General features: G+C 40.2%; 1 protein-coding gene across 5 annotated transcripts in view; it reads right to left on the bottom strand.

The window, feature by feature from the left end:
* The window catches only part of RHBDD1 (rhomboid domain containing 1), a 118,984-nt gene that overhangs the window by 51,394 nt on the left and 42,784 nt on the right, over positions 1-24,806 (bottom strand). For all 5 annotated transcript variants that reach the window (XM_036858331.1, XM_036858329.1, XM_036858333.1 and 2 more), the window contains exons 4-6: positions 14,391-14,479; positions 10,953-11,009; positions 1,260-1,403 (exon numbers count right to left, since the gene is read on the bottom strand). In XM_036858331.1, the coding sequence (XP_036714226.1) occupies positions 1,260-1,403; positions 10,953-11,009; positions 14,391-14,479 (290 nt within the window). The remainder of the gene's footprint in view (positions 1-1,259; positions 1,404-10,952; positions 11,010-14,390; positions 14,480-24,806) is intronic.

Below are 24,806 nucleotides of genomic sequence, written 5' to 3'. Positions count from 1 at the left end.
GTCACAATTTATGTATTCCCACCATCTGGTGTGATGCCTGGTACCCCCCCGCCGGAGGTGCTCAGTCCTTGTTCGTGAAATGACTGCTGCCGGATTCACATACACAGGTCTGATCGCATCACTCCCCTGTGCAGAACTCTTACTCGCATTTACATCATATACCAGATCCATTTTCCACGTGGCCTATTTAATTCTAGGACCTCTGTGATCAGGCCCCAGCCTAGCTGCCCACTCTTCTTCCCCTTCTTCTCTTAATGCTCCACTCGAAAGTGAAGGTGGGATGACCACACCGCTTGCTTCTGTGTCTGAGCAGATACTGATTCCTGCCTGGAAAGACCTTCCACACCTCTGCAAACTCTACACATTCTTGAAGGTCCAACTCGAATGCCGCCTCTTCTGTGAAATTCTGATAGATCTAGCTAAGGAAAAGCTCACCCCTTCTCACTGCCTCTAGCAATTGGCCTAAGCCTCTCGTAGGTACCTGACATTATGGTTACTTACGGCATCTGGCAGGCATTTCCCCTACCAGAGATTGTGAACTTTGGGTGGCGGGGGGAGATTCCATTTTTTAACCTTTCTGTATTCTTTATCACAGTACATGAAACACAGTAAGACCTTAATAAATGTTTATTGAATGAATAGATGATTTTTACTGCTTTTTTAAAACGGTAATACCCAAACTCATAAGCCAAACCCCGGAACAAAGATGGCAAAATAAATACAGCGGTTTTCATATATCAGTTTGTAAAAGAATCTTCTGGAAAGTTGGTTAAAAATACAAATTCCTAGGCTCTGCCCACAGGAAGACTGGTTCAGCAGGCCTGCAGTGTAACCCTGAGTTTGAATTCTTATCAAGCTATTCATGTGATTTTGAGGAAGGCTTGTGGCCAACAGTTTGATACACAGCGATATATAGCCTACTTTACAGATATGAATTTCAAAGTAAACTCCTTCTTTCATGCGCCTAAGAATTTTTTTTTAAGTTCCTTGACTTTAATGACAAAGCACTGAGTGCAGCAGACCTATAAAAAGAACCACTTTAACAATACATACATAGTCTGGCACCTTATTAGCTTAGGTTGCTAGGAACATGGCATCACACCCCATTCTTTGTAATCACATTCTGCACACATTTTTTCGTCTACATATCCTTTTTATAAACTATTTAAAGTTTAATTTGCTGCAAATAGTCCTTTATCAGACATCTCACCACGTGAGGTATGTACTTTAAAATAAAGTGAAGGGCGCAAAACTCCTACCTTGGTCCCGGAGGCTGGCTCTCAACGCTCTCTCCAGCTGTTCCTCTTCACTCAGTCCCGCTGTATACGCGTCATAGTTCCTGGGTACTTCTTCATAGTAACCTGGCCTGCCACGTGGGTAATAATCCTGATATCCAAAGTAGCCTACAGGCACAATGAAAAAGTTATGGAATGTTGCCATGGACTATTCTTTTCATACTTCCTATTTTGTTAGCAAAGACAATAAAATAATTTATGTCATTCTTTTGATTACAGTGGTAATCCTCAGAATAAGAAAAGATGACCGATGGAGAATGCCTCCACGAAGGTGGGCGATGACTGCCCTGTCACTGTTGTATCCACAAGGCTGAACACGGGACTGGATGTGAACGAGTCCTTATGTGCTGGAGACGAAGGAGATGTTTATTTTTTTAAATTAATTTTTATTGGAGTACAGTTGATTTACAATGTTGTGTTAGTTTCAGGTGCACAGCAAAGTGAATCAGTTATACATATATACATATCCACTCTTTTTTAGATTCTTTTTCCATTAGGTTATTACAGAGTATTGAGTAGAGTTCCCTGTGCTGTACAGTAGGTTCTTATTAGTTACCTATTTTATATAAGAAGATATTTTGAAGACATGAGCAGTCCTGGAGAGGGGACTGGAATGGGCTATTGACATATGGAGTGGATTCTTTCAGTTTAGAGCTACTTAATACTTGGAGTATTTTCAGTGAAGTCCTGGCTGGAGTCAAGGGAATGGTTGAAATGACCGCTGATAAAGCCTTACCGTCTGGTGGCTGCAAACGACGAGAGGCAGACCAATATTTAACACACATCCTGCAGGGCTTCTGTGCTAGGTGTGATACTTCAGATGCTGAAAACTACACTGAGAAATACACGCCAATGTCTCTCTAATTAGAATTCTATGTCAGAGATCATAGTTTCTACGACTAGCACTTCCAAGAAACTGGTTGCAAGATTAAATGAGAGAAGAGACAACCTGGTCATTAAATAATGCTTTAAGAATCAAACTTCGACATACCATTAATAAAGGGCAAAGTTGACTTTTGCAAGGTACTTCCATCAACCTTTTCAAGTCCGTTTGAGTTTAGTCCTTACATTTTTCTTTAATCACCACTTTTATGGAATGTGTTTGGAAGAGATTATTTTTGCCCACAGATGATCACCAATCTAATTCTGGTATAATGAGAGAAAAGTATGTATGATTTTTTTCCCTTCTCTCCTTCCATTATCACACCCTTTGAAGATGATGTTTCAAATGTTTAATTAATGTGCTTCTTATTGTTGATGAAAATTCCCACCCTTCATATGTCTTGTGTCATATGTCTCCATATCACCCACCATAGCACATGCCTGAGTTTAAGCTTCTTATTGTTTTAATAAGACTAAAGGAAAAAACAATCAAGCCAACAAGGGGAACACTGTAGGGTAGAACCTGGTTAATTGAAATTTCATATTCAGAATTTTTGATAATTGGTCTTGAGGCTATTTTAAAATTTACTTTTGTGTTGGTTATGGAAAAAATGCTTTCCTAATATATGAGATTAAAATGAAAACAGTTAATTTCCCATAAAAAGCTTTCAGGCACTCTAAAAGTCTTTATTTTCAAATAAAAAGTGAAATGACAATAAAACACACTAGTTTCAGCTGATAATATAATTATATGTGTTTACATAAATATTTGTCATATAAAGTATTTGTGTCTATTGGTATGTTTTTACAACTTTCATGAGATATAACTGACATACTATATAATTCATCAATTTAAAGCATATAACTCAACGGTTTTTAATATATTCATAAGAGTTGTGTCATCAATACCATAATCAATTTTAGAACATATCTATCACCCCCAAAAGAAATCTGTACCCTTTTAGCTACCACCCTCTGACCTTCCTAGCCCTAAATGACCACTAATCTACTTTCTGTCTCTGTAGCTATGCCCATTCTGGACAATTTTATAAACGGAATCATATAATATGTGGTGTTTTGTGTATGGCTTATTTCATTCAGGATAATGTTTTCATGGTTCATCCATGTTGCAGCACGAATCAGTATTTCAGTCTTTTTCATGGCTAAGTAATATTCCATTGTAGAAATATATCACATTTTGTTTATTCACTCATCAACTAATGACATTTGGGTTATTTCTGCCTTTTGACTATTGTGAATAATGCTGCTATAAACATCTGCATACAAGTTGTTATTTGGACATATGTTTTCATTTCTCTTGGGTACATACCTAAGAGTAGAATTGCTGGGTCATATGCTAATTCTATATTTAACCATTTGGAACCACCAGAATGTTTTCCAAAGCAGTTACACAATTTTATATTCACACAAGCAACATATATGGGTTCATATTTCTCCACATCTTCACCAACACTTGTTATTATCTGTCTTTTTAATTATAGCCATCCTAATGGGTGTGAAGTGGTCTCTCACTGTGGTTTTTGATGACTAATGATGTTGAGCATCTCTTCATGTGCTTCTTAACCATTTGTATATCTGCTTTGGAGAACAGTCTATTCAGAGCCTTTGCTCACTCTTACTGATTATTACAATACTCTTCTATCATCTATTACAAAATCTTCTATGTTGGTACTATTTTATTTAATGTCCTTGAAAGTCACAGACACGAATGATTTAAACAAACATTAAATAAAATTGTTCAGGATTTCGGGGGCTAATCCTTTCTTCTAATGTAGTAAAAATTAGTGGGCATTTACTAAATACCTCCTATAACACAACTTCCATATTCTCTCTCACATGTTTCCCATGTCAGAATATAAACATTATGATATTTGAATCAGGATAAGGATATAAGTACATTGAATGATTTGGGACTGAAATGGGATCTGGACACAATTTTTAATAAGAACACTCCTCCTCCAATTGGTCTCTACGCAATAGAACAATCAGAAAAATTCAGCTCCCACTACTGTGTTGGGGAACACCCACCAGCAAGGTTCATATCCTGAGATAAAGGAGACTGTGGCACTGCTACAAATCTTGCTTTCTATGCTTCTCACCAAAAAAGCCAAAAAACAAATAAAAAATAACCCCCCCCCCAAAACTTTTCTATAAGGGCAAATGGTCAAAACACAATAAATGTATCTACTTCACAAAGAATAAAAGAAAGGGGCAACCATTCCAGAACATAATAGAATATTTATGGATAAGTCGCTGAATACCACGGGATGCTTCAGCAATGCCTGAATAGAGAGACTGCCCAATTCCCTAAGAGTGCCAATTATTTTATTGCAACACAAAAAGCACATTGGGCACTTTCCCATATGGCTCATTACCACTTTCAAATCCCTGTGGAAAGTCATTTTGTTACAGAAGGTCTAAGCAGCATTTCTACCTTTCTACCCTCAAAAATATTCAGCTCATTCAAAATCCAAAATAACCCCAAAGCTCTGAATTGCTATCTATGCAGATACCAGAAATATGACATACGTCTATAGAGTTTCAATTGACAGGTAAATTTGCTACGATTTGAGGCAACATTTTCTTGATAGAGAAAAACATCTTTCTTCGCGTATTTCTTTTAAAATACAACCGAGCAGTGCCTTAACAAAATAAAGCCTACAACTCTAAACATCTGAATATTATAAAATCTAATTTGGTACTTGTCAGACAAAACATGGGGAGAGAGAAAGGGAAAGTTTTAATGCCTTAAGTCAAAAAGACTAGTGTGGTTAAAGGTTCTATATCATCAGTCATAAATCATCAACAGGACCGAAAATCCCATCAATATCTATTATAATGAGAACAGGTCTCCTAGGACCAAAAATTTTCTACAGCTGTTCCATTGGCCCAATCAGATATTTTTAAATCTTCATAATAAACATGGCTGGAAAAACCTAACAATCAAACACTTAAGATAAAAAAGTTTAAATTATATCCTGCGATGAATACTAGTTTAATATTTTTTTGTAGTTATATACTTTGGCTCTGTAATAAAAGAAATTCTGGTTATCATTATTCTATAAACTACTCCATCTGTTCCTTATACACATACCAGAATTTCACAGCAAAAGAGATCAAGAAACACCACCGAGATCAGAAAAATTGGTAACAGCTTTTTAAACATTCATGAGGTTCTCTGACCTATAAAGACTTTTCCAGCTAAGGATGGCCATATTAAGAATAAATCATTACTTGTAAGAGATACATATGCTCTCATAAAAGTTCCCTAGATGACCATTAGCATGGCCACCGGGCCTTATGTAGCTCTGCCTTTGAAGAAATCCAATCACTTCAGCGGAAGAAATATAAATATGGTAATCTTACAGGGGATAAGAAAGAAAGGTGAAAGGGGCTTTTATTTTTGCCTTTAATTCTCTGGCCTGTGTGTCTGCTGTGCTTATGCCTCTTTCATATGAAGGAGGCTTTTTGCAGGTTTCCCGTTTTCCTTTTTTTTAGTAAGTTCAAAAAAGATGAAAGAAAAGTCAATACGGGAAACTTCCCTAATTTGTAAGGTTAAATCAGTAGAATGCCCATCTCTTATCCCTGTACAATAGAAAAAGCAGCGGCTAGAAATCAGTGACTTGCATTTTTAGACCTAGTTCTATAACTAACTACCTGTATGACTTTAGCCAAATTACTTAACATTTCTAAACCTCAATTCCCAGCTGTCACACAAGATATTAGGACTAGGTAATCTATGATAGTTCAAGTCATGTCTGTGCACAAGTATGTTATTATTATTCTTTTCATCCAGAGGAACATTCCTGTTTCTTTTGGAGATTTAAAAAATGAACCAGGAGGCAAGCTCCTTTTCCTTTAGCAACTCTGAGGTATTAGGAGCCATGTCCTCTGCCTACTGGAGAGAATAAGGTCAACAGGAGGAGAGAAATCACAATGGGAGACAGAATCAAAATGGTCCTCCTGTACAATTCACCTCTTCCTAGTCACATAGGCTGAGAAACCTCTTCTTATACTTAAGTCAGTGTAAACTGGCCTCCATAACAAACAACCAAAAGAACTCAATGCTCTTCCAAATGACTACATCAGCTTTGTTGACAACTAATCATCACACCTCCTCTCCTCAGGTCAGTCCACAGATAGAAGCAGGTGAGCCTGCATTGTCCAGCAACCGTTCCTCTCCTACACCAAGACCACGTTTCTAGGATTTTAAGCATCCAGATCATCAGCGGTGAAAGCCTCAGAGTAAAGCCCCTTCTTTGGGCAGCAACAGTACTCATCTCGGTAGTCCCCAAGCCAATCACCTAAGCCTATGATTTTCGTTCCTGAACCCATTAGAATCACCTGGGAAGCTTTGGAAAAAAAAAAAGTCCAAGTCCCTGTCTCTATCCCTATTCTAACTTAATTGGTGCGGGTTGAATTCAAGGCATGGACATGTTGTAAAAGCTCCTCAGGTGATTCATACAAACAGCCAGGATGGATAATCATGCTCTGAGCCTTTAGAACTAGAGCAAAAACATATCTTCACTATAACTCCCACAGTGTCACTCTACTGAATAAATTGTTCAGTGGCACTCCAGTACATTCTGGATAATCCCAGACAGGCTTTTTCATAAAGGACTGAAGAGCCCTTTCCTTTCATGGCTTTCCTTAACTTCTACTTACTCATCAAGACACAGCACTCCACTTCTTCTGGGTAACCTCCAGTAACTACAACCCTGCTCCTCCCTTCCAGGCTGAACACCTACTGCACTACATTAATATCGCTGAATTGAACTTCTACCTCTGCCAGGAAGGAGTAACTGGGACTGGACTAGCCCTTCTACTTAATCTTAAGTAGAAGACTGGAGAAAATATATGAAACAAATGTTTCTAGACGTTGTACAATTGGCAGTACAAGATTTTGAATCTTGAGAGAAAGGAAATAAAGGAAATGAGCCTGGAGGCACTTTCCAGACTGTGGTGCAGGGAGGGGGAACACGATCTGATGCAGCAGGCTCCTTGAGCTGAGCTGGAACGTGCAGGGCAGAGTACAGCGAAGGAGAAAACGACGTGTATAGCAAAACCTCCAGAAATCTTCATGGGGTCGCCTGGAGATGTTGTTGAATATTAAGCCATGGGTGTGTCGGTGAAATTCCATGAGACCAGGCAAAGGATGCCTGAGAGCTATAAACTGAACAATTCCCAGAGCTCAGGCAGGGCTGGGAGACCTTTGCATTCCAACCAGCCAGAGTAGAGAGTCCCTGCTGAACAAAGGGCATTCAGGAGAGATCCCAGAAAAGTAACATCTCAGCCACAGCACAGAATTAACCCTAGAATAAAAGTTACTCTAGACCCACCCTCAAGAATTAAAAAATAAGCCCCAGAAGGATCAAACTAGTCATCAGGAAACTTAACTGTGTGCCAGAACAAAGTCCAGTTTTCTTTAAAAGAAAAGAGACTCTAGCACTCAATACCACAAAATACACAATGTCTAGCATCCAATCAAAACTCACAATATTAAAAAAAAAAAATTGTGACCAGGAAAAAAATCAGTCTAATGAAGCAGATGCAAAAAATATATAGATAAGACAGAATTAGCAGTCAAGGACTTTAGGATAGCCATTATAACTATGCCCATGATTTAAATAAATAAAAACATGAATTTAATGAGAAGAGAAATGGAGGATATAAAAGGGAACTAAATGGAACTTCCAGAGCTAAAAAAGAGAGTATCTGAGAGGAAAAATTCACTCGATGAAATTGACAGCAAATTCGACATTGTGGAAGAAGGATCATAGAGCTTGAACACACAGCCATAGACACTATCCAAACTGAAGCCCACACACACCAAATAACATAAACAGAGCCTCAGAGACTTGTGGGACAACAGGAAGTAATCTAACATTGGTGTAAGTGAAAATCAGAAGGGAGAGGATATTCTTTAGTTCTTTAGTAAGACAAAAGCTAGGAGAATTGATTACCAAGAGACCTGCGCTAGAGGAAGTGGTTAAGATAGTTCTTGAGGCAGGAGAAAAATGATACTACCTGGAAATTTGGATCTGCACAGAAGAACCTTCTATTTCTGCAGATCAACTGACATAAGCCCTGGGCCCATCCCTGAGCTATGCATTCAGTGAACAGACACAAAGGAATAAAAGAAGCAAAGACTTGGAAAACTGAACTACCACAATAACTTAACTACACAAGTATCAGATCATCTCATGAGTGGTATATGAATGGGATAGGCCCAAATAGTACAGTAAAGGATTTGAAAACTGAACTGACATTGGAACCCACCACCCACAGAAAGAAAAACAGAATTTGTGCTCTAAACCTAACCAGGGTGACTGCTTGGTCAAACAAACAAAAATCAACATTCTGCAGAGGATTTGAACAGAATCTAAAATCTCACAATAAAGGTCAAAACGTTCAGATATAAGAGAAAATTACCAGACATACAAAACCAAAACAAAACAGAAGAATGTGACCAATTCTCAGGAGAATAAGACAATCAGCAGGTGCCAGCCACAAAATAGGACTCAGATGTTAGAATTATTAGACAGATTTGAAAGATATACAATAACTGTGCTCTATGAGATAAAGGTGCACTCCTGAAAAGGAAAGACAGAGTTTTCATCAGAGACACAGAAACTAAAAAAAGAACCAAATGGAAATTTTAGAACTAAAATTACATTATTAAAAAAAAAGTCACTGGATAGGTTCGCTAGGTTCAACAGCAGAATGGAGATGACAGAGAAAGGAGTCAGTGAACTTGAAGATAAATCAATAAAAGCTATCCAATATGAAGAACATAGAGGGAAAAAGATCGAAAGAAATAAATAAGAGCCTGAGGAGCTTGAGGGACATTATTAAAATGTCTAAAATTCACGTCATTAAAATCTTGAGAGGAGAAGCAGATTGGTGGAGAAAAAAATACTTATAGAAATTGTATCTGAAACCCTTCCAAATTTAGCGAAAGACAAAGTACATGATAAAAAATTAGATACAAAACCCAGTAAAGACCCAGAAGATATAAACAAGACTGTAAACCACCTTAACTTAATTGATATGTGTAGAGTACTACTTTCAACAATGGCAGAACACACATTCTTTTCAAGGGCACATGGTACATTCACCAGGATAGACCACACACAGGGCCAAAAGAAAGTCTCATTAAATTAAAAGGATTAAACTACACTGAGTGTGTTCCCTAACAACAATAGAAATAAATTAGAAATTATTAACAAAATGGTATCCAGAAAATCTGTGGCATATTGAAACAATAAAATACCATTCAGCAGTAAAAAAGAATAACTACTGATACATACAACAACATATATGGATCATAAAAAATGAGGTTGAATGACAAAAGCCAGATACAAAAGAGTACGAGTACTTAGCAAATGAGTAGATTTATATGAAGTTCAGGCTCAGGCAAATTAATCTATGGTGACAGAAATGAAACCAGAACAGTGCAGGGGGTAGTTACTGGAAGGAGACATTTTAGTAAAAACTCAACAAATGTCATTATTAGCTATCATCGCCTTATTGTGTACCACCCCACTCCACAGTTCACCATTCTACTTTCTATACCCTAGTTAGTCCTTTTCATTTCTACTGTTTCACCTTTTTAAATGTATGGCACCTACATTCTCACTCCTGGTTAAATACTGAGACAGGGACTATATCTCTTTCTTTCTCTCCCACAGTGGTTAGTCTGACACGTGCACAACGGACCACTTACAAAGTGCTACCGCGTAAACCAGACTGAGGCTAAGAACCTGTACGGAAAAATAAAGCAAAAGCACCATATATATATATATATATATAATTATATAATTCTTTGTACTTATATGATTTAAGCCAGGGGTCAAAAAGCTACAACTTATAGTCCAAATACAACCCACTGCCTGTTTTTGTAAATAAGGTCTTACTGGAACACAAATATGCACATTTGCTTATGAATAGTCTATGGTTGCTTTCATGCTACAACACAGGTTGACTAGTTGCAACAGAGACCATATGGTCAACAAAGCCTTTAGAATCTCAAACAGTAGCTATCTGGCCCTTTACAGGAAAGGCTGCTGACCCCAGATTTAAGCTGCAGCAGTTCTCGATGGGCAGGACAATAAAGCCACCCACTGCTTCCAGGGCCTATGGCTTCTTTGACACCTATCTGCTGGTATCGATCCAGGATATTGCAGTGCAGCTTCCCCAGGCTGGAATGTAAGAACTTTAGCCTAAAACAGGTCATATGCTTCAACAGGAAGTCCTTTCTACCTATTTACAAAGATATCTAGAAAAAATACATTCTCCTCTTTCAGTCACGTGGTATTAACTATTAGAGGAATGCCTATATTAGCCTCTTAGGGCAAGCATGATTCTTTCTGAATATGTAGGTGGCATGGACCATGGAGAACTGTATATCTGAAAATAACTTCTAACACTTAGCCAGCAGAATGGTCTCTTAGGCTGAGAATCAAGGGACCTGGGTCTAGTATGACTCTAACCATGTCTGAGAGACCTCAAACCAATCATACAGTATTTTCACACCAGAGTTCCCTCCTTCCCTAGCCTTCCCTAACAACATGCCCACATATGCTCCCCGGGTGACCCCTCCATCTAGCTTCCATGCATGTTAGAGGCACAAGTATATAATGTGTGAAGTACTCTCCAAAAGCATAAAGTATTATCTTAAAGTAGCTCTACAGTAGCAAACACTATCATTTAAAAAAATAAGTTTAAATGTATTAAATGAAACAAAGTACTCACCTAAATTATTAAAGTAGTACTGCTGTCCTGGGTAATCAACATTGGAGGGAAAAATGCCTAAATATGAAGGAAACAAACATTTTAATTGTGGGGGTAGGCTTCCCCCACCACCCCTGCCAGCTTTACTGAGGTGTGACTGACAAATAAAAATTGTACATGTTTAAGTTGGGCAACGTGATTTTTTAAAAGGTGTACAATGTGATGATTTAATATACATATATGTTATGAAATGATTTCCAGAATCAAGTTCATTAACACACCCATCACTTTATATACTTACCATCGTGTGGGTATATATGTGAGAACACGAAAGATCTATTCTTTTAGTAAATTTCAAGTATATACTACAGTATTATTAACAATAGTCACCATGCTGTATATTACATCCCCAGAACTTACTCATCTTACAACTTAAAGTTTGTACCCTTTTACCAACATCTCTGCATTTACCCCACCCGCCAACCCCTGGAAACCACTGTTCTACTCTCTGGTTCTATGAGTTTAACTTTTTTAGATTTCACAAATAAGTGAGATCATACAGTATTTACCTTTCTCTGGCTTATTTCACTTAGCATAATGTCCTTCAGGTTCACCCATTTTGTCAAAAATAACAGGATTTCTTTCTTTTTTATGGCTGATAATATTCCATTATATACATATAAATACCACATTTTCTTCATCCATTGGGTTGTTTCCCTATCTTGGCTATTGTGAATAATGCTGTAATGAACTTGGGGGTGCAGATATCTCTTCGAGATACTGATTTAATTTTCTTCGGATATACACACAGAAGTGGGATTGCTGGATCATATGGTAGTTCTATTTTTTATTTTTTGAGGAACTTCCACGCTGTTTTCCATAGTGGCTGCACCAATTTACATTCCCACCAACATCCTCACCAATACTTGTTATCTCTTGTCTTTTTGATAATAGCCATCTTAACATCTCCTGATTGCCATCTATATTATAAAGCTATAGTAAACAAAACAGTATGGTAGTAGCATAAAAACAGACACGTCTGATAGAACACAACAGCCATAAGGCTGTAACTACTAACCTTTCCAACAATTAAGAGATTCTTTGTAACAAAGCTCAAAGCCATTATAAACGATTTCTAAACAATTGTTAAAATAAGCTCTCTTTTGTTTGGGGTTAGCCCTACAGGGAACAGAATGTGGTGGGGACAATGAAACCCTAACTTATACTCTCTGAAGTTCCTTAAGGTTCCTGACGACAAAAGATGGTCTTTGCCTTCCAAGGGACCAAGCTTGGTCTTTGAGGCCTCTGTACAAGTAGAGATGCTCTGGTATTGAGAGAAGCTGCCTCACAACAAAGGTGCTAAGTGAGCCACGTGCTTACCCCTCCCAAGGGACTTTCCCGTTTCTTATCCCTAAGAAAGCAGCAGGACAGACGACTCAGTACTGCTGAAGGAAAGGAGAGAGGGAGGAGTAACAGGGGACACCTTCAGTGTGATGCTCCTCTCCCAGGAGTCATCAGACAGCAGCCTTCACGTACTTGATTATTTTCCACAGGGCTCCCGTGTCACCTCAATTCTCAGATCACTCTAGATCTTTCTCCGGCTTCACCAGAAATAACGGCAGAGAGATTGCAGGCCATTTGTAAATAGCACTGAATGTTTCAACTTTTAGCATTTAATTTTCTACTTGTATTACACTGAAAATAGAATGATATAAAAGTAAGTCTCCTTAGAAAATAGACAAGGTTTTAAGAAGGAAACTAAGAGTTTAAATGTTATAACTGTGGGGGAAAATCCTCTTTAAAACCAAAATACTTGCCTGAATTTCATAATATGTCTGTAGAAAGCTTTACTAACCACTTAATCCTCAGACACACAAAGAAAAAGGAAACAAAACATTAGACTCCTGAGAATCATTTCTTTTCCTTTGTCAGCACTGAGAGCATTTGGGCAACAAAGCTCATTACTAGATTTCCATAATTAAGTTGTATCAAAAATATAATGAAACTGGACATTTTCAATAAAGGAAGCTCCTGCTGCCTCTTCCAAGCACACACACTAGAAACACAGTAATAGGCAAACACAGGAAAATAAAAATCTGCGTAGATGCAACACAATCTGTAAAAATCACCAGAAAGTGAATAAAACCAGCTAATAAAGGCAACAGCACAATGCTTGGAAAGCTTTCTAATATCATGAATATCATATGGTTCTCAAGAATACCAGTCACTGGCACGAACTGTGAAAACAAATTATTTATGGCTCAAGAAAAGGTAAAATAGTCTCAGATTTCCCATGAATAAAAGATGAAATACTGGGGACTTCCCTGGTGGCGCAGTGGTCAAGGATCTGCCTGCCAATGCAGGGGAGACAGGTTCGAGCCCTGGTCCGGGAAGATCCCACATGTTGCGAAGCAACTAAGCCTGTTTGCCACAACTACTGAGCCTGCACTCTAGAGCCTGTGAGCCACAACTACTGAGCCTCTGTGCCACAACTACTGAAGCCCACGTGCCACAACTACTGAGCCTGCACTCTAGAGTCCACGTGCCACAACTACTGAGCCCGCAAGCCACAACTACAGAGCCCGTGCGCCTAAAGCCTGTGCTCCAAAACAAGAGAAGCCACCGCAATGAGAAGCCCGCGCACCACAACGAAGAGTAGCCCCTGCTCTCTGCAACTAGAGTAAGCCTGCACGCAGCAACGAAGAGCCAACACAGCAAAAAATAAATAACTAAATAAATTTATTTATTAAAAAAAAAAAGTTGAAATTCATATGGTCTATAGAACAAGTGTTTGCAAAATATCAATAGTTTCCTTCTAAGTCAAGACCAGTATAGCATTTTCAATTAAGAGATCCAAAACATTCATAGGTTTCTAAATAAAATAAAGTATTTTCATTGAGCATCAATTAGATGAAAAAAAAATCTTTTAATTAAAAAGCAGGAGCCACGCTTCAAGCAATAACAGACTTGGTTTGGCCATGCATGAATATATGTCTCACCCGCCAAGGATCTAGTGGTCATTCTGAATTCTTTAAAATACTGGCCTTGCACTTCAGTACAGATTTGTCTTTCTTTTTTTATCTTTTCCTTGTACTTTGAATTCATGGAGTATTACAGAAGAAAGCATATTTTAAACCTGCTTTAAGTCTCCAAATTTCAAGGAAATCATGGTTTTTGGTGAGTAGCAATAATGCTGTGGGTATACGTGTGCACCGCTATTTGTCCCCTAAGAAAGCCTCAGGTTTAAAATTGGGGTTTGCAGCCTCTTCCTCGGAGCAGTGTGAGGACCAGCACCAGCTGGTTCACCTCTTGGCTTAGAAAGAGGCTTTTAGGAAGTTCCTAAGTTGAACCACAGGGAACTGTTCCCGTTAAATGAAGATTCCCATTAAAACGAAGATGCTTCTGTTCCCGTTAAAATGAACTTCCAACCTGTCAGGCCAAAAATGTTCTGTCCTGTACCTGAGCACGTTTCCATGATCTTCCTCAGAGGTCCGCAGACGTACATTAGTCCAACAAGGATCCCGGCCAGATGCCCGGCGAAGGAAGTCCTAGGGGAGAAGGAAAGCCTTCGTGAGTGTTTGCTCTGCTGCGTACTAGAGACCGTCTTCTCATCAGCCCGGGGCGCGTCAATTAGTCACAGTCTGCAGGCTCTCTGCTACATCACGTGTTTCACGCTGAGCAGCATTTAACTTAGTCCCAAGAACAACATTTCCTATCTTACCAAAAAAAAACGTACAGTGAATAACAACCGTGACATGTTTAAAAGGCAATATCCCTCCCTGACCAAGAAAAGTGGGCTGGCTCCTTCAGAGTAGCAGAGGCGTTTTGTTAAGACAACCCATTACACTTCTTCCAGTTTTTTTCTCTGTAGCTCTTATCACAAAACATAAACGAAACGCATTTTCTCTGAATTAAATCTTGAATTAGCTAGCCACTGTGAGGGACGGGAGCTATCTGTGTTCACCGCAGAGCAGACCGCTACGTTTTTACCCACCCCTGACTAGTGAGGCGGAGAGCAAGAGAAACTCCGGCAAAAGAGATGTCCACACTGGGCCCCCCCCCAGCCCCGCTACAAATATGCATCTTTCAGTCGCTCAGCCAAGAAAACCCAAAAATGTAAACTTCAAGCTTGAAAGATGAGATAGAGCATTAAGTTGGTTCCACTCTTCTTAAAATAGCATCTAAGATTGGCAATCACTTCTAAATATAAATACAAGGCAAGCCTCAGCTAAGTATATGCTGAATGAGTAAAAGAGTAAATGAGAGAAGATCACCCAGCAGGGTTCTCTGCCGCCCCCCAGCTCTTCCTCTCAATGCAGCCCACACCCTCCCATCAGTTATTCTCCCAGAACAGAGGTGAGGTCATGTATGTCACTGCCATCCTGTGGGCATCACCGTCTTCTCCGTTGACAGAACGCTCTAGCCTGCAGTCAAGGCCTCCCAACACCTGGCCTTGCCCAACTCCTCCTTCCACCCTCACCTCCTGCTAAACCCATCCCCACAGCCCACTGCCAGAGCCCCCCACGTGCTCACTGGTGACCACAAGGCTAGGAGGAACAGCACCCCTCTCGTAAAAAATCACGTCCCAGTTGAAGAGTTGCTCTTTCCTTCTGCTGCCTGGCAACTGAAAGTTACCAAGGAGCCGGATGTGAACTCCAAGAGAACAGTGACTTCTGTGGTTTTCACATATGTATTTCATATACCGAGGACTGTGCGTGGCACAGGACAGACACTCAAATATGTGTTGAATGCATGATTCCAGTGTCCCAGGATGGTTTCACCAAGAGCACCAGGAGGCAAGTTAAAACCACTGCATCTTGAACCTCCGAGTGCTGGCTGTGCCATGGCAGTGACCGAACCGTGGCGCTGACGTTGTCACCCACGCAAAACCTAGAATCAAATGCAATACACCTTGTGACCACGGCCACAGGGGACAGGGGAAAGAGGCCCTAAATGCCACAAGCAAGGCAGCCACAAGTGACTGTCATTATCTCAGAGCCAGGGAAAAACTTGCTGGTTCTCAGGAAAGGAACAGGCAAGGGAACACTTCAGAGAAAAAGACTAAAGGAAGCTTTCTGTAGACAGGACGGCACTGCCTCTTGTTCCCAACAGCCAAGTCGATCACACTATTGCCCAAATAAGGTCCTGCGTACATCTACACACACCGAAAGTCACACCATTTGTGCGTGCGTGCACACACACACACACACACACAATTATCCCTTCAGGACAGCTATTATTTTCATCAAATGTATCTACCTCACAGTATGTTTAACCTGATAATAAAAACATGGGATCAGATACTCAGTTTTCCCATTTTCAGGGAAGAATAGTATCAACTGTGCTTTCCTTTAGCTTTTCCAAAAAAACCCAAAATTGTACTTATTTTAATCTATTTTTAGGCTAAATAAACTCTCCAACTAGTTCTAGGAATGGCAAAGAAAGTGGTAGTTTGAGGGAAACAAAGAAGAGGCCAGAATCAGTTTTTTAAAAACAGTAACCTCAATTTAACTGAAAAGAATAAAATACATCAATATTTTTGAAACTTATTAAGCCACTCTTTATGGTGAATCATATAGATATAAAATGACAAGGAAGAAAATTTTCAATTTTAAATCCTAACCTATTAAACAATCAACCTTGAATCTCATTTACAAGTTAGAGTCTAGTATAGTTAAATGAATTTTTTCTCTCTCTAAATGGGTTTGTAGAAGTCTGAGTTATAATCTAACTGCAAATAACTAGGAAAGGGAGGCTGGCAGAGAGACCACACAGCATTATCTGCCAACATTCAGCATTTTCCACAAAAGTCCCAACTCGACACTCTTGCTGTCCTTACCATTTTCTTCAAGCTCTGTATTAGTGTGCTTCTTTTAAAATAAAAAACAAGAAGAGATAATGATCTTATTCAGTCAAAACTGAGAACCTCTCAACATTACACACACAAAGGGGAGGATACCATCAATGAAAAAAGGAATCATATGCTTGTTTCAAGAGGTATGTTAACTTGCTCCACGCCGTAGGTAACCATGCGACCAACTACCTCTCTTGGCCCTCTAAGAGATACCCATGTCCTGAGAGAGGAAACAGACCTGCAGACAGGAAATGGAGCTGGGAACTACCTTCTCCCCAGCAGGATGGGGCACCCCAGTCCTAGGATTAGGGTGCTTTATCCCCACCCCTGGGGGGTGCTGTGAAGCCACAGGAGGCCCTGGGCTTCGGGGGAAGAAGACACGTCTGGGTGCTGATCAGTGGCTGGGAACTACCTTCAAATGTAACAGCTTTAGAAACACACTGTGTTATTATGATCATAATTATACACGCTAAACACGTTTCAACATTTGTGGTGTCTGAGCATGCCCGTGGCTCCACAGAAGCCCTCCTGGAAGGCATGCACTCTCCTCTGTTCTTCGTTATACCTTCAGGCTGACACCCCAAGGGGCAGGCTGGGAAAACCCTGCTCTTAGGAACAGCTTGTTCTTGACCTAAGCAGGTCTTAGGCTGGGACTGAGGATTTGGTGATGACCTGCCTCCCCACATCCTAGTTTAAGGTAATTCCTCAGAAACAGAACCACCATATTCAGTGCTACATCCATGATCACACCTGGTACAGTAAATGGCCTGACACTAACACTCAGTAAACAACTACTGAATGAGTGGAGAAGTGGAATTAAAATAACACATAAAACGCACATATTAACGTATATTACAACAATTCTAAAAACACAAGTCACACCGGTCACCAGTTAATAGCTGTTTTTGTATCAAATTTCACTGGGAGAGCTAACGATTGAACACAACACACCCTCCCCTCCCTCCCCTGTGCACACTTGGACAAGGTATTACACAAAACACGTGCTCAATTAACAGAACAACAGCACTAAGCCTATTATTATAGCTTAAAATTGATCCCTTAGAAGCTTTACTTCTTCTGATAGCTCAATAGTGACTCTCTTTAGAAAATCATAACAGCTATAATCAAACACTGATTGTGATGGTGCGAAGAGGTCACAAGAGCCAGATACACTGCTTCTGTGTGGGGTTACACAGGTCGTACACTGTACACACTACTGTGAGAAGGCAAATCATCTGTCCAGGGTCTCAACAGTTCCACAAAGTAACTGACAGATCCAGTATTCAAATTCATATCATTCTATCTCAACGTCAGAGCAAGTTAAGTACTGATGTAATTTCACCTTAATAGGGGACAATACCATAATCCAGTAGTTCTTAAACTTGTCCAGGTTCTAAACCCCTTTAAATATCTGATAAAAGCCATGAATCCTGTCTGCAGAAAGACTACACGTACACAAAATATGTCACTTATAATTTTAAGAAGTTCATAGATAGCTTGAGTCCTATCCATGGACCTCTCACTAAAAATCCTTGCCTAAAAACATTTCATCACAAACAGAAGAATTTCGAACATCAGCACCAAGTCTAAGCAGTTATATACTCAATTGGAAAAACATTTTGTTTATACTCAAATCCTAACACAGAGGCAGCCATTTACTTAGATTACTTAAGTTTATGAACATGTCCAATTTCTTTATTGGCCCATTGCTCTCTAATGGTGGAACCTACATCTGGGTTCAATTTATTTCTTTCTAAAATCCAACTTTCAGTAATTCTTTCAGTTAAAGTCTGAGACTAAAAAATTCTGCTAGTCTTTGTATGTTCGAGAAGGTCCGTATTTCTGCATCCTTTTTTGTTGATACGTGTAGTGATCTACTACTGCTGCTATGAAATGCACTGTCAGTTGGACAGTCATTCTTCTGCAGGTAATGTCTTTTCTCTCAGCCTTTGAGATTTTCCCTTTGTGTTGGATTTACTATCATTATAGAACAATCATTCCAGGTGTAGATTTGTTTAATTTACCCTCCTTGAGATTTGCTGTGTTTTTTCAATCTGAGGTCTCGTGTCTTTCTGTAATTCTGAAAAATCTTCAGCCATTGTTTTTTGTCCTATGGACCTCTAGATATGCAGCACTTGTGTATTTCCTGACTCAGAGTGGGAGCTCAATACATGTTTATAGAAAAAACTATAAAAAAAAAAAGATGAAAAGCAAATATCAGGGGGCTTCCCTGGTGGCACAGTGGTTAAGAATCTGCCTGCCAATGCAGGGGACACGGGTTCGAGCCCTGGTCTGGGAAGATCCCACATGCCGCGGAGCAGCTGGGCCCGTGAGCCACAATTACTGAGCCTGCACGTCTGGAGCCTGTGTTCCGTAACAAGAGAGGCCGCGATAGTGAGAGGCCCACGCACCGCGATGAAGAGTGGCCCCCGCTTGCCACAACTAGAGAAAGCCCTCGCACAGAAATGAAGACTCAGCACAGCCATAAATAAATAAATAAATACAATTAAAAAAAAAAAAACACCAAAAATGGACGCCAGTAATCTTTAAAAAAAAAAAAAGCAAATATCAAATCAATGTTGCTACATATTACTTATAAGGGACAGTGACGGTGGAAAGATAATTTGGAAGCAAAAGTAAGATTAAGATACTCTTGTGGATTACATGTCAGTTATACCTCAATAAAGCTGAAAAAAAGATATTATTGTGGATTTTAGTTACACAAACTATATGCGGATATTATTAACAACAGCACACAGTGTTCTTTCCTACAATGCCAGCATTGGCCGATCCTCACTCCTTAAACAGGCTATTTGTAAGGCTGAGCTACCTTATGTGCTTATGCAAATGTTCCTGCTGTCATGTGCACTGCTGAAGACTCAAAAACTAAAGCTATGATTGAAATCTGGGATAAGCTACACAGGTCCTCTGTTAAATGGCAACTTCTTCCCACAGTTGAAGAGGCTGCCCTCTCAGGCACAGCTCAGAAAGCAGAAAATGAATTACGCTAAGACATAATCTCCCGTGTATGCAGAGCAAATGACCTCATTGAGGACGTAACTTCATGGAGACACAGGGTTGGACAAGGTAAGATAGTAAGGCAAGGTAAAAGGCAGTCAGCTAGAAGTGGCCTCTTGTACTGTACGTTCCAGAATTTCCTCCTGTAAAAGCAGTTACTATTACCAGATAGGGACTGAGCTGATCAGAAGCTCTGGGGTTTGGGGATCTTAATAAAAGGTCCCAGATTGGCATTAGAGCAACAAGATGTAGCAAGAATTTTTTCAGGTTTAATGAATGCCACTACAAAAAATCTTGATCGTATTGTTTCTTCCCAAGATAAACTATTCTTAAGCCATCTGTTTCTATCCGTGATGCTGTCTTCAACCACACCAGCCTGTGTCTTTGGCAACGGCAATCTGGGAGAGACTTGGTCTGTATGTCCTCTTTGTTTCTCTTACCATACCTCCCTCATTCCGCCCCCGTCCCGCCCCACCCAGCCACCTTTGGCTTCAGAAGTAAAAACTAGTCACCTTCCAGTATTACATCCTCCCAAAGGCAATGCAACCTCTACTACTCTTGCTGGTTTAATAAACATGGCTCCAACCTCAGACATAGGGCTGGGAGCTGACTGCTGACATTTACTTCAGTCCCAGACAAACATGACCTGGACAAAAACAAGCATTACAAAGGTGGGAGAAGCCTCTTTTACAAAAGAGCTTCCAATATAATAGATGATGCCCAGCAATTCCTTGGCTCTCAAGCCCATGTCTCTCAGCCGGGCAGGAAGAGAATTCCATGAGCTGGTTCAAGGAAGTAGCATTCATTCATTCATTCATCCATCCATCCATCCAATATTTATTGACTGACTACTACATAAATAAGACAAACACAGTCACTGTCTCACAGATCTTACGATTTGCGGGAGTAAGAGACACAGACAGACACACACACAATAACTGAAAATTGTGGGAAGTGTAGGAAAGTGAGTCTACTTTCCCTAGAGTGGTCTGGGATGGCTCCGTAAGTGGCATTTAAAGTGACACCCACAGGATTTGGAGCTGGCAGGTCACAAGGTGAGGATGGGTGCTTCTGGCAAGGAAAAGCACATATGGAAGGCTGTGAGGCAGGGAAGAACTTGGTGTTTTAAAAACACTGAGATGGCTATGAGGCGGCTGAGTATAGCGAGGCGGTGTAAGGACATGGGGTACAGCATGCGATGAATTTAGAAAAATAGGGAAAAGTCAGGTCCTATAGGCCTTATGTGCCATGCGGAGGAATTTGGGTGGTTTGATAAGCACATTGGGAGGCCACTGGAGAAGCTTAAAACAGGAGAATTCTTAAGAGTGATCTATCCTGTCTGCTGAGAGAGCAGACTCTAGAGAGGCAAGAATGGCCAGTGTAAGCAGATCAGTAAGGAGGCTGGTGTAGCTCAGGTGAGAAATGGCAGCGGCTTGGGAGAGGGTGGCAGCAGTAAGAGTGGGGAGCAGTGAATGGCTTGGGGTCTGTTTTGGTGGCAGAGATAAAAGGACTTGTTGACGGATTCAGTGTTGGGTTGAGGGAAAGGGAGAAAGCTAGGCTTTTGGCTTGTGCAAGGAGATGCACGAGGGAACCACTTACTGAGATGGGGAAGATGGGAGAAAAGGGGGAGGGTGCGGGGAGAGCCCAAGTGCTCAGTTTTGTTGTGTTTACTCCGAGATGCCTGCAGGACAATTAAATGGCAATATCTAGGGGAGTGTTCAGTAGGTAGCTGGATACCAAGTTGGAAACTGAGAGGAAGAATGATTCAAAATATTGCTCACATATTTCATTTTATTTGACTCCTAGACCATTTGTATACAATAGGACCATGATATTGTATCTTTAAGTATATGACATATAATGCATTATACACATGCAATTATATGTATAATATCTAAAAACAAGATTTAAAGGAAATACATAAAAACAGCAACAGATAATATGGGGAAAATACATCCCCCTTTTTTTGTTCCTAATTTCTTATAATAGTGCTTTAGTGATTTCATTATTATTTTTTTTTTTGAAATATAAAGGGAACAGTAACTGAGCAAGGCTCCCATTTGAAAAACAATATTTCTCTCATCGTTGTGGCGGATAAATCTAAACATTTTCGTTGCTGTTGGGGTAAATCGTCAAGACAGCTCTCCCCCATGTGGCACGTGCTAGTGCTTTTAAACTGAACTCCAGCTGAAAATCATGATCACTAGCTTTGTGGTATTAATAAGTTTCTTTAGAAACTGTGTTGTTATTCCAATCTCCTTCAAAGCAAAATGAGAAGTTGTGCCCAATTAAATGAAAGAAACAAGTAAGTGAAATTACATGCAAAATAAAGGAATAACCCAGTACACTTAATTGGAGGACAGACGTTAAAGAGTCAGTGTAATTCCGTACGTGAGGCCGGTGTTCTTTTCCTCACCAAACTCTTCCCATAACCAGACACCTCCTAGAGTCCCCTTTCCTGTATCTTCCATATCACTGCTGAGTAGATTCCAATTGCCCAAAATCTCCCCATCTGCTCTGCACCGCCCCCCCCCCCCAGTCCTGCCCCACCACAAGCTTGAGCCATTTGCAAAAGCCATGCTTCCACTCTTCGCAACTTTGTATGCACTATTCCCTTTGCCCAGCTAAGCCCTAGCAAAACAGCCTTCCTGGTCCGCCTTCCCTCAGGACAAGGCAGGGGCTGCTTCTGGGCTCCTGCAGTATCGTCTGAGTTCCTCTAGCATTTAAGGACCTTCCCTGTCTGCTGATTTTTCTGCCGTTGCTCTGCTGCTTAAGCTACTGGCTACCAACCCTATCACACCCAATGTCCCCTTAAACCCAAATATTCTTTAATGCTCTTTCTATTTTCTTGTAATGGAATTTATAAATAACTTACCTACACACATACTTTTAAAAACACAGACAAAACAAACACGTGCAATCTCAACTCAACACAATGCCCCAGCTGTAAAAATTAAGAAAGAAAATTTTAATTCACATAGTAAAATACTATGATTTATAAACGTTGAGGCAGAACACCATCAGAAGACATATAAAGTCGTCCTTTGCTTGCCCCTATGTACGGAATCTGCACGAAGGTGAGGTTAAGAAATGCAGGGAGGTACAGATGGGCTTTCTGTGACTCAAACACCACAGGCAGGGTTCCACTGGTCACGTGATCTTACGTGAGGGTAACTAACTTTTGACTCCAAATAAAGCAAAGTATAACACAATTTTCCCTTCAGTTACATTTACAATTCAATTTACAATTTTCCTGGAAAAGTCACTGTATATTAAATCTATGCCAAAGAAAAAAAATCTTTGTGTTTATATGAAAAACACAATCAGGTTTTAGGCTCGGATAATCATGAACAGGTTTTTTACCTACAGAAAAGTCCTTTCAACAGACTGGGGTGTGCGGTGTGCAGGACATTGTTGTTGAAGGGGACGGTCCTGCGTGCTGCAGGGCAGCTAGAACCTCTGGTCCTCACACACCAAGTGCCAGTAGCACCTCCACTAATCATCGTGACACCTACAAACAGCCCTGTAAATGTCCAAGATCCTTCCTGGGGACCATGTGACCTATCCCAGTGGAAAACCACTAGCTTAGCACACAGCAAATGCTTATTAAATGTTTGTGGAATTGATGACCTTTAATCATTAGGCCCCAAAAATATTTCTTTTCGAAGTACGTCTCATGTGACCACATCATGCACAAATTCCAAGGATTCCAAGTAAATTTACAACATATTGAACTGATACGCAAGAAAACTTCCCACCACAACTGACACGCACGTGGGGAGCGAGACTGTTTGGAAGAGGCCGTGATCACTTCCACACTGCGCTGTGGCAGAATAAGTGCAGCTTGGCACGTGAAACCACTCTGCCATCTGCTATTACTACAGACGAAAATATTTATGGATACCACATGAATGATTATGTGCACATCACCTCCAGAAAGTAAATGTAAAATGAAAGAGAAGTTGGATTGTTTATAGCCTGATTTTAACATATGCTACTGTTATGACACAAATCGGCCTTTTGGAGGTATTTTCAGAAGCCGTGTCATAACTGGAAATCCTATGGCCCTATGGTAGCTGGGCTCTTTGAGGTTGCAGGAAGAGACTGGCTTAGGTGACCCCGATTAATGCGAGTTCGTCATGGGGTACACAAGGAAGAGAGGATGGCAAGGAACAGTCTCGACTGTGAGCTGTGGCAGTAACTACTACACTGTGCTAGTACACACCAGAACACAAATGGACGGGTTGCCCTTGCAGGCGGTGATCCTAATCCACTGGCTCTCAGTCCTGGCTACACAACAGAATCTCTTAAAGAGATGCTCAAAGTTACAGCTCCTTGGACTCCACTCCCAGAAGTTCTGCAGAACTGCTCTCGAGTGGGACCCTGACACTGTTGTGTGGGTTGGGTTACTTTTTGATTATGCTGTTTTTAATTCCCCAGGTGATTTTCATGTGTTGAGGTTGAGGACCATTGATCTTAAGCCAAAATTCAAATTCTAATGAGATTTCGGCTGGCATAGTAGGCCAATAAGAAGAACATTTTGAGTATTGGCAAGACTCTTCACCCTACAAAGTACCCCACAGAAGTGACATCTGTTTCCCTCCTTGGGAAGTTGGTCTTAATATATTCTGAAATGCTGCAAGAGAAGTAGGTATAGCTTTGAAAATGCATGCAAGGAAACATATGAACTTATTTCAAAGGATTTACAAGTTCTTTGTTCTTATAAAAACATGATAATTTAGCTAATGTACCCACATATTCAAGACAGTCATATACACACAGTCAAAGATGAAGACAGTAAAGAGCTAAGGTAACCCCTCAATCCCTAAATCCAACAGAAAGACTGGGAAACAAAACTGGATCATAAAGCTAGCCTACAATTTCAGAAAAGGTAAATACTACTTGTGGTTAAATCTGGTCTGAATCAAAATTCTAACTATGAATGCCCCACCTATTATATGACTCAAGAGACCTGGGCATGCCATGCACATCACATACTGCTC

This window comes from Balaenoptera musculus, chromosome 7, assembly GCF_009873245.2.
Source record: "Balaenoptera musculus isolate JJ_BM4_2016_0621 chromosome 7, mBalMus1.pri.v3, whole genome shotgun sequence".
In the NCBI taxonomy this organism is placed as follows: domain Eukaryota; kingdom Metazoa; phylum Chordata; class Mammalia; order Artiodactyla; family Balaenopteridae; genus Balaenoptera; species Balaenoptera musculus.
Note: the sequence above shows the minus strand (reverse complement) of the source record. Positions and strands in the feature narration are given on the sequence as shown.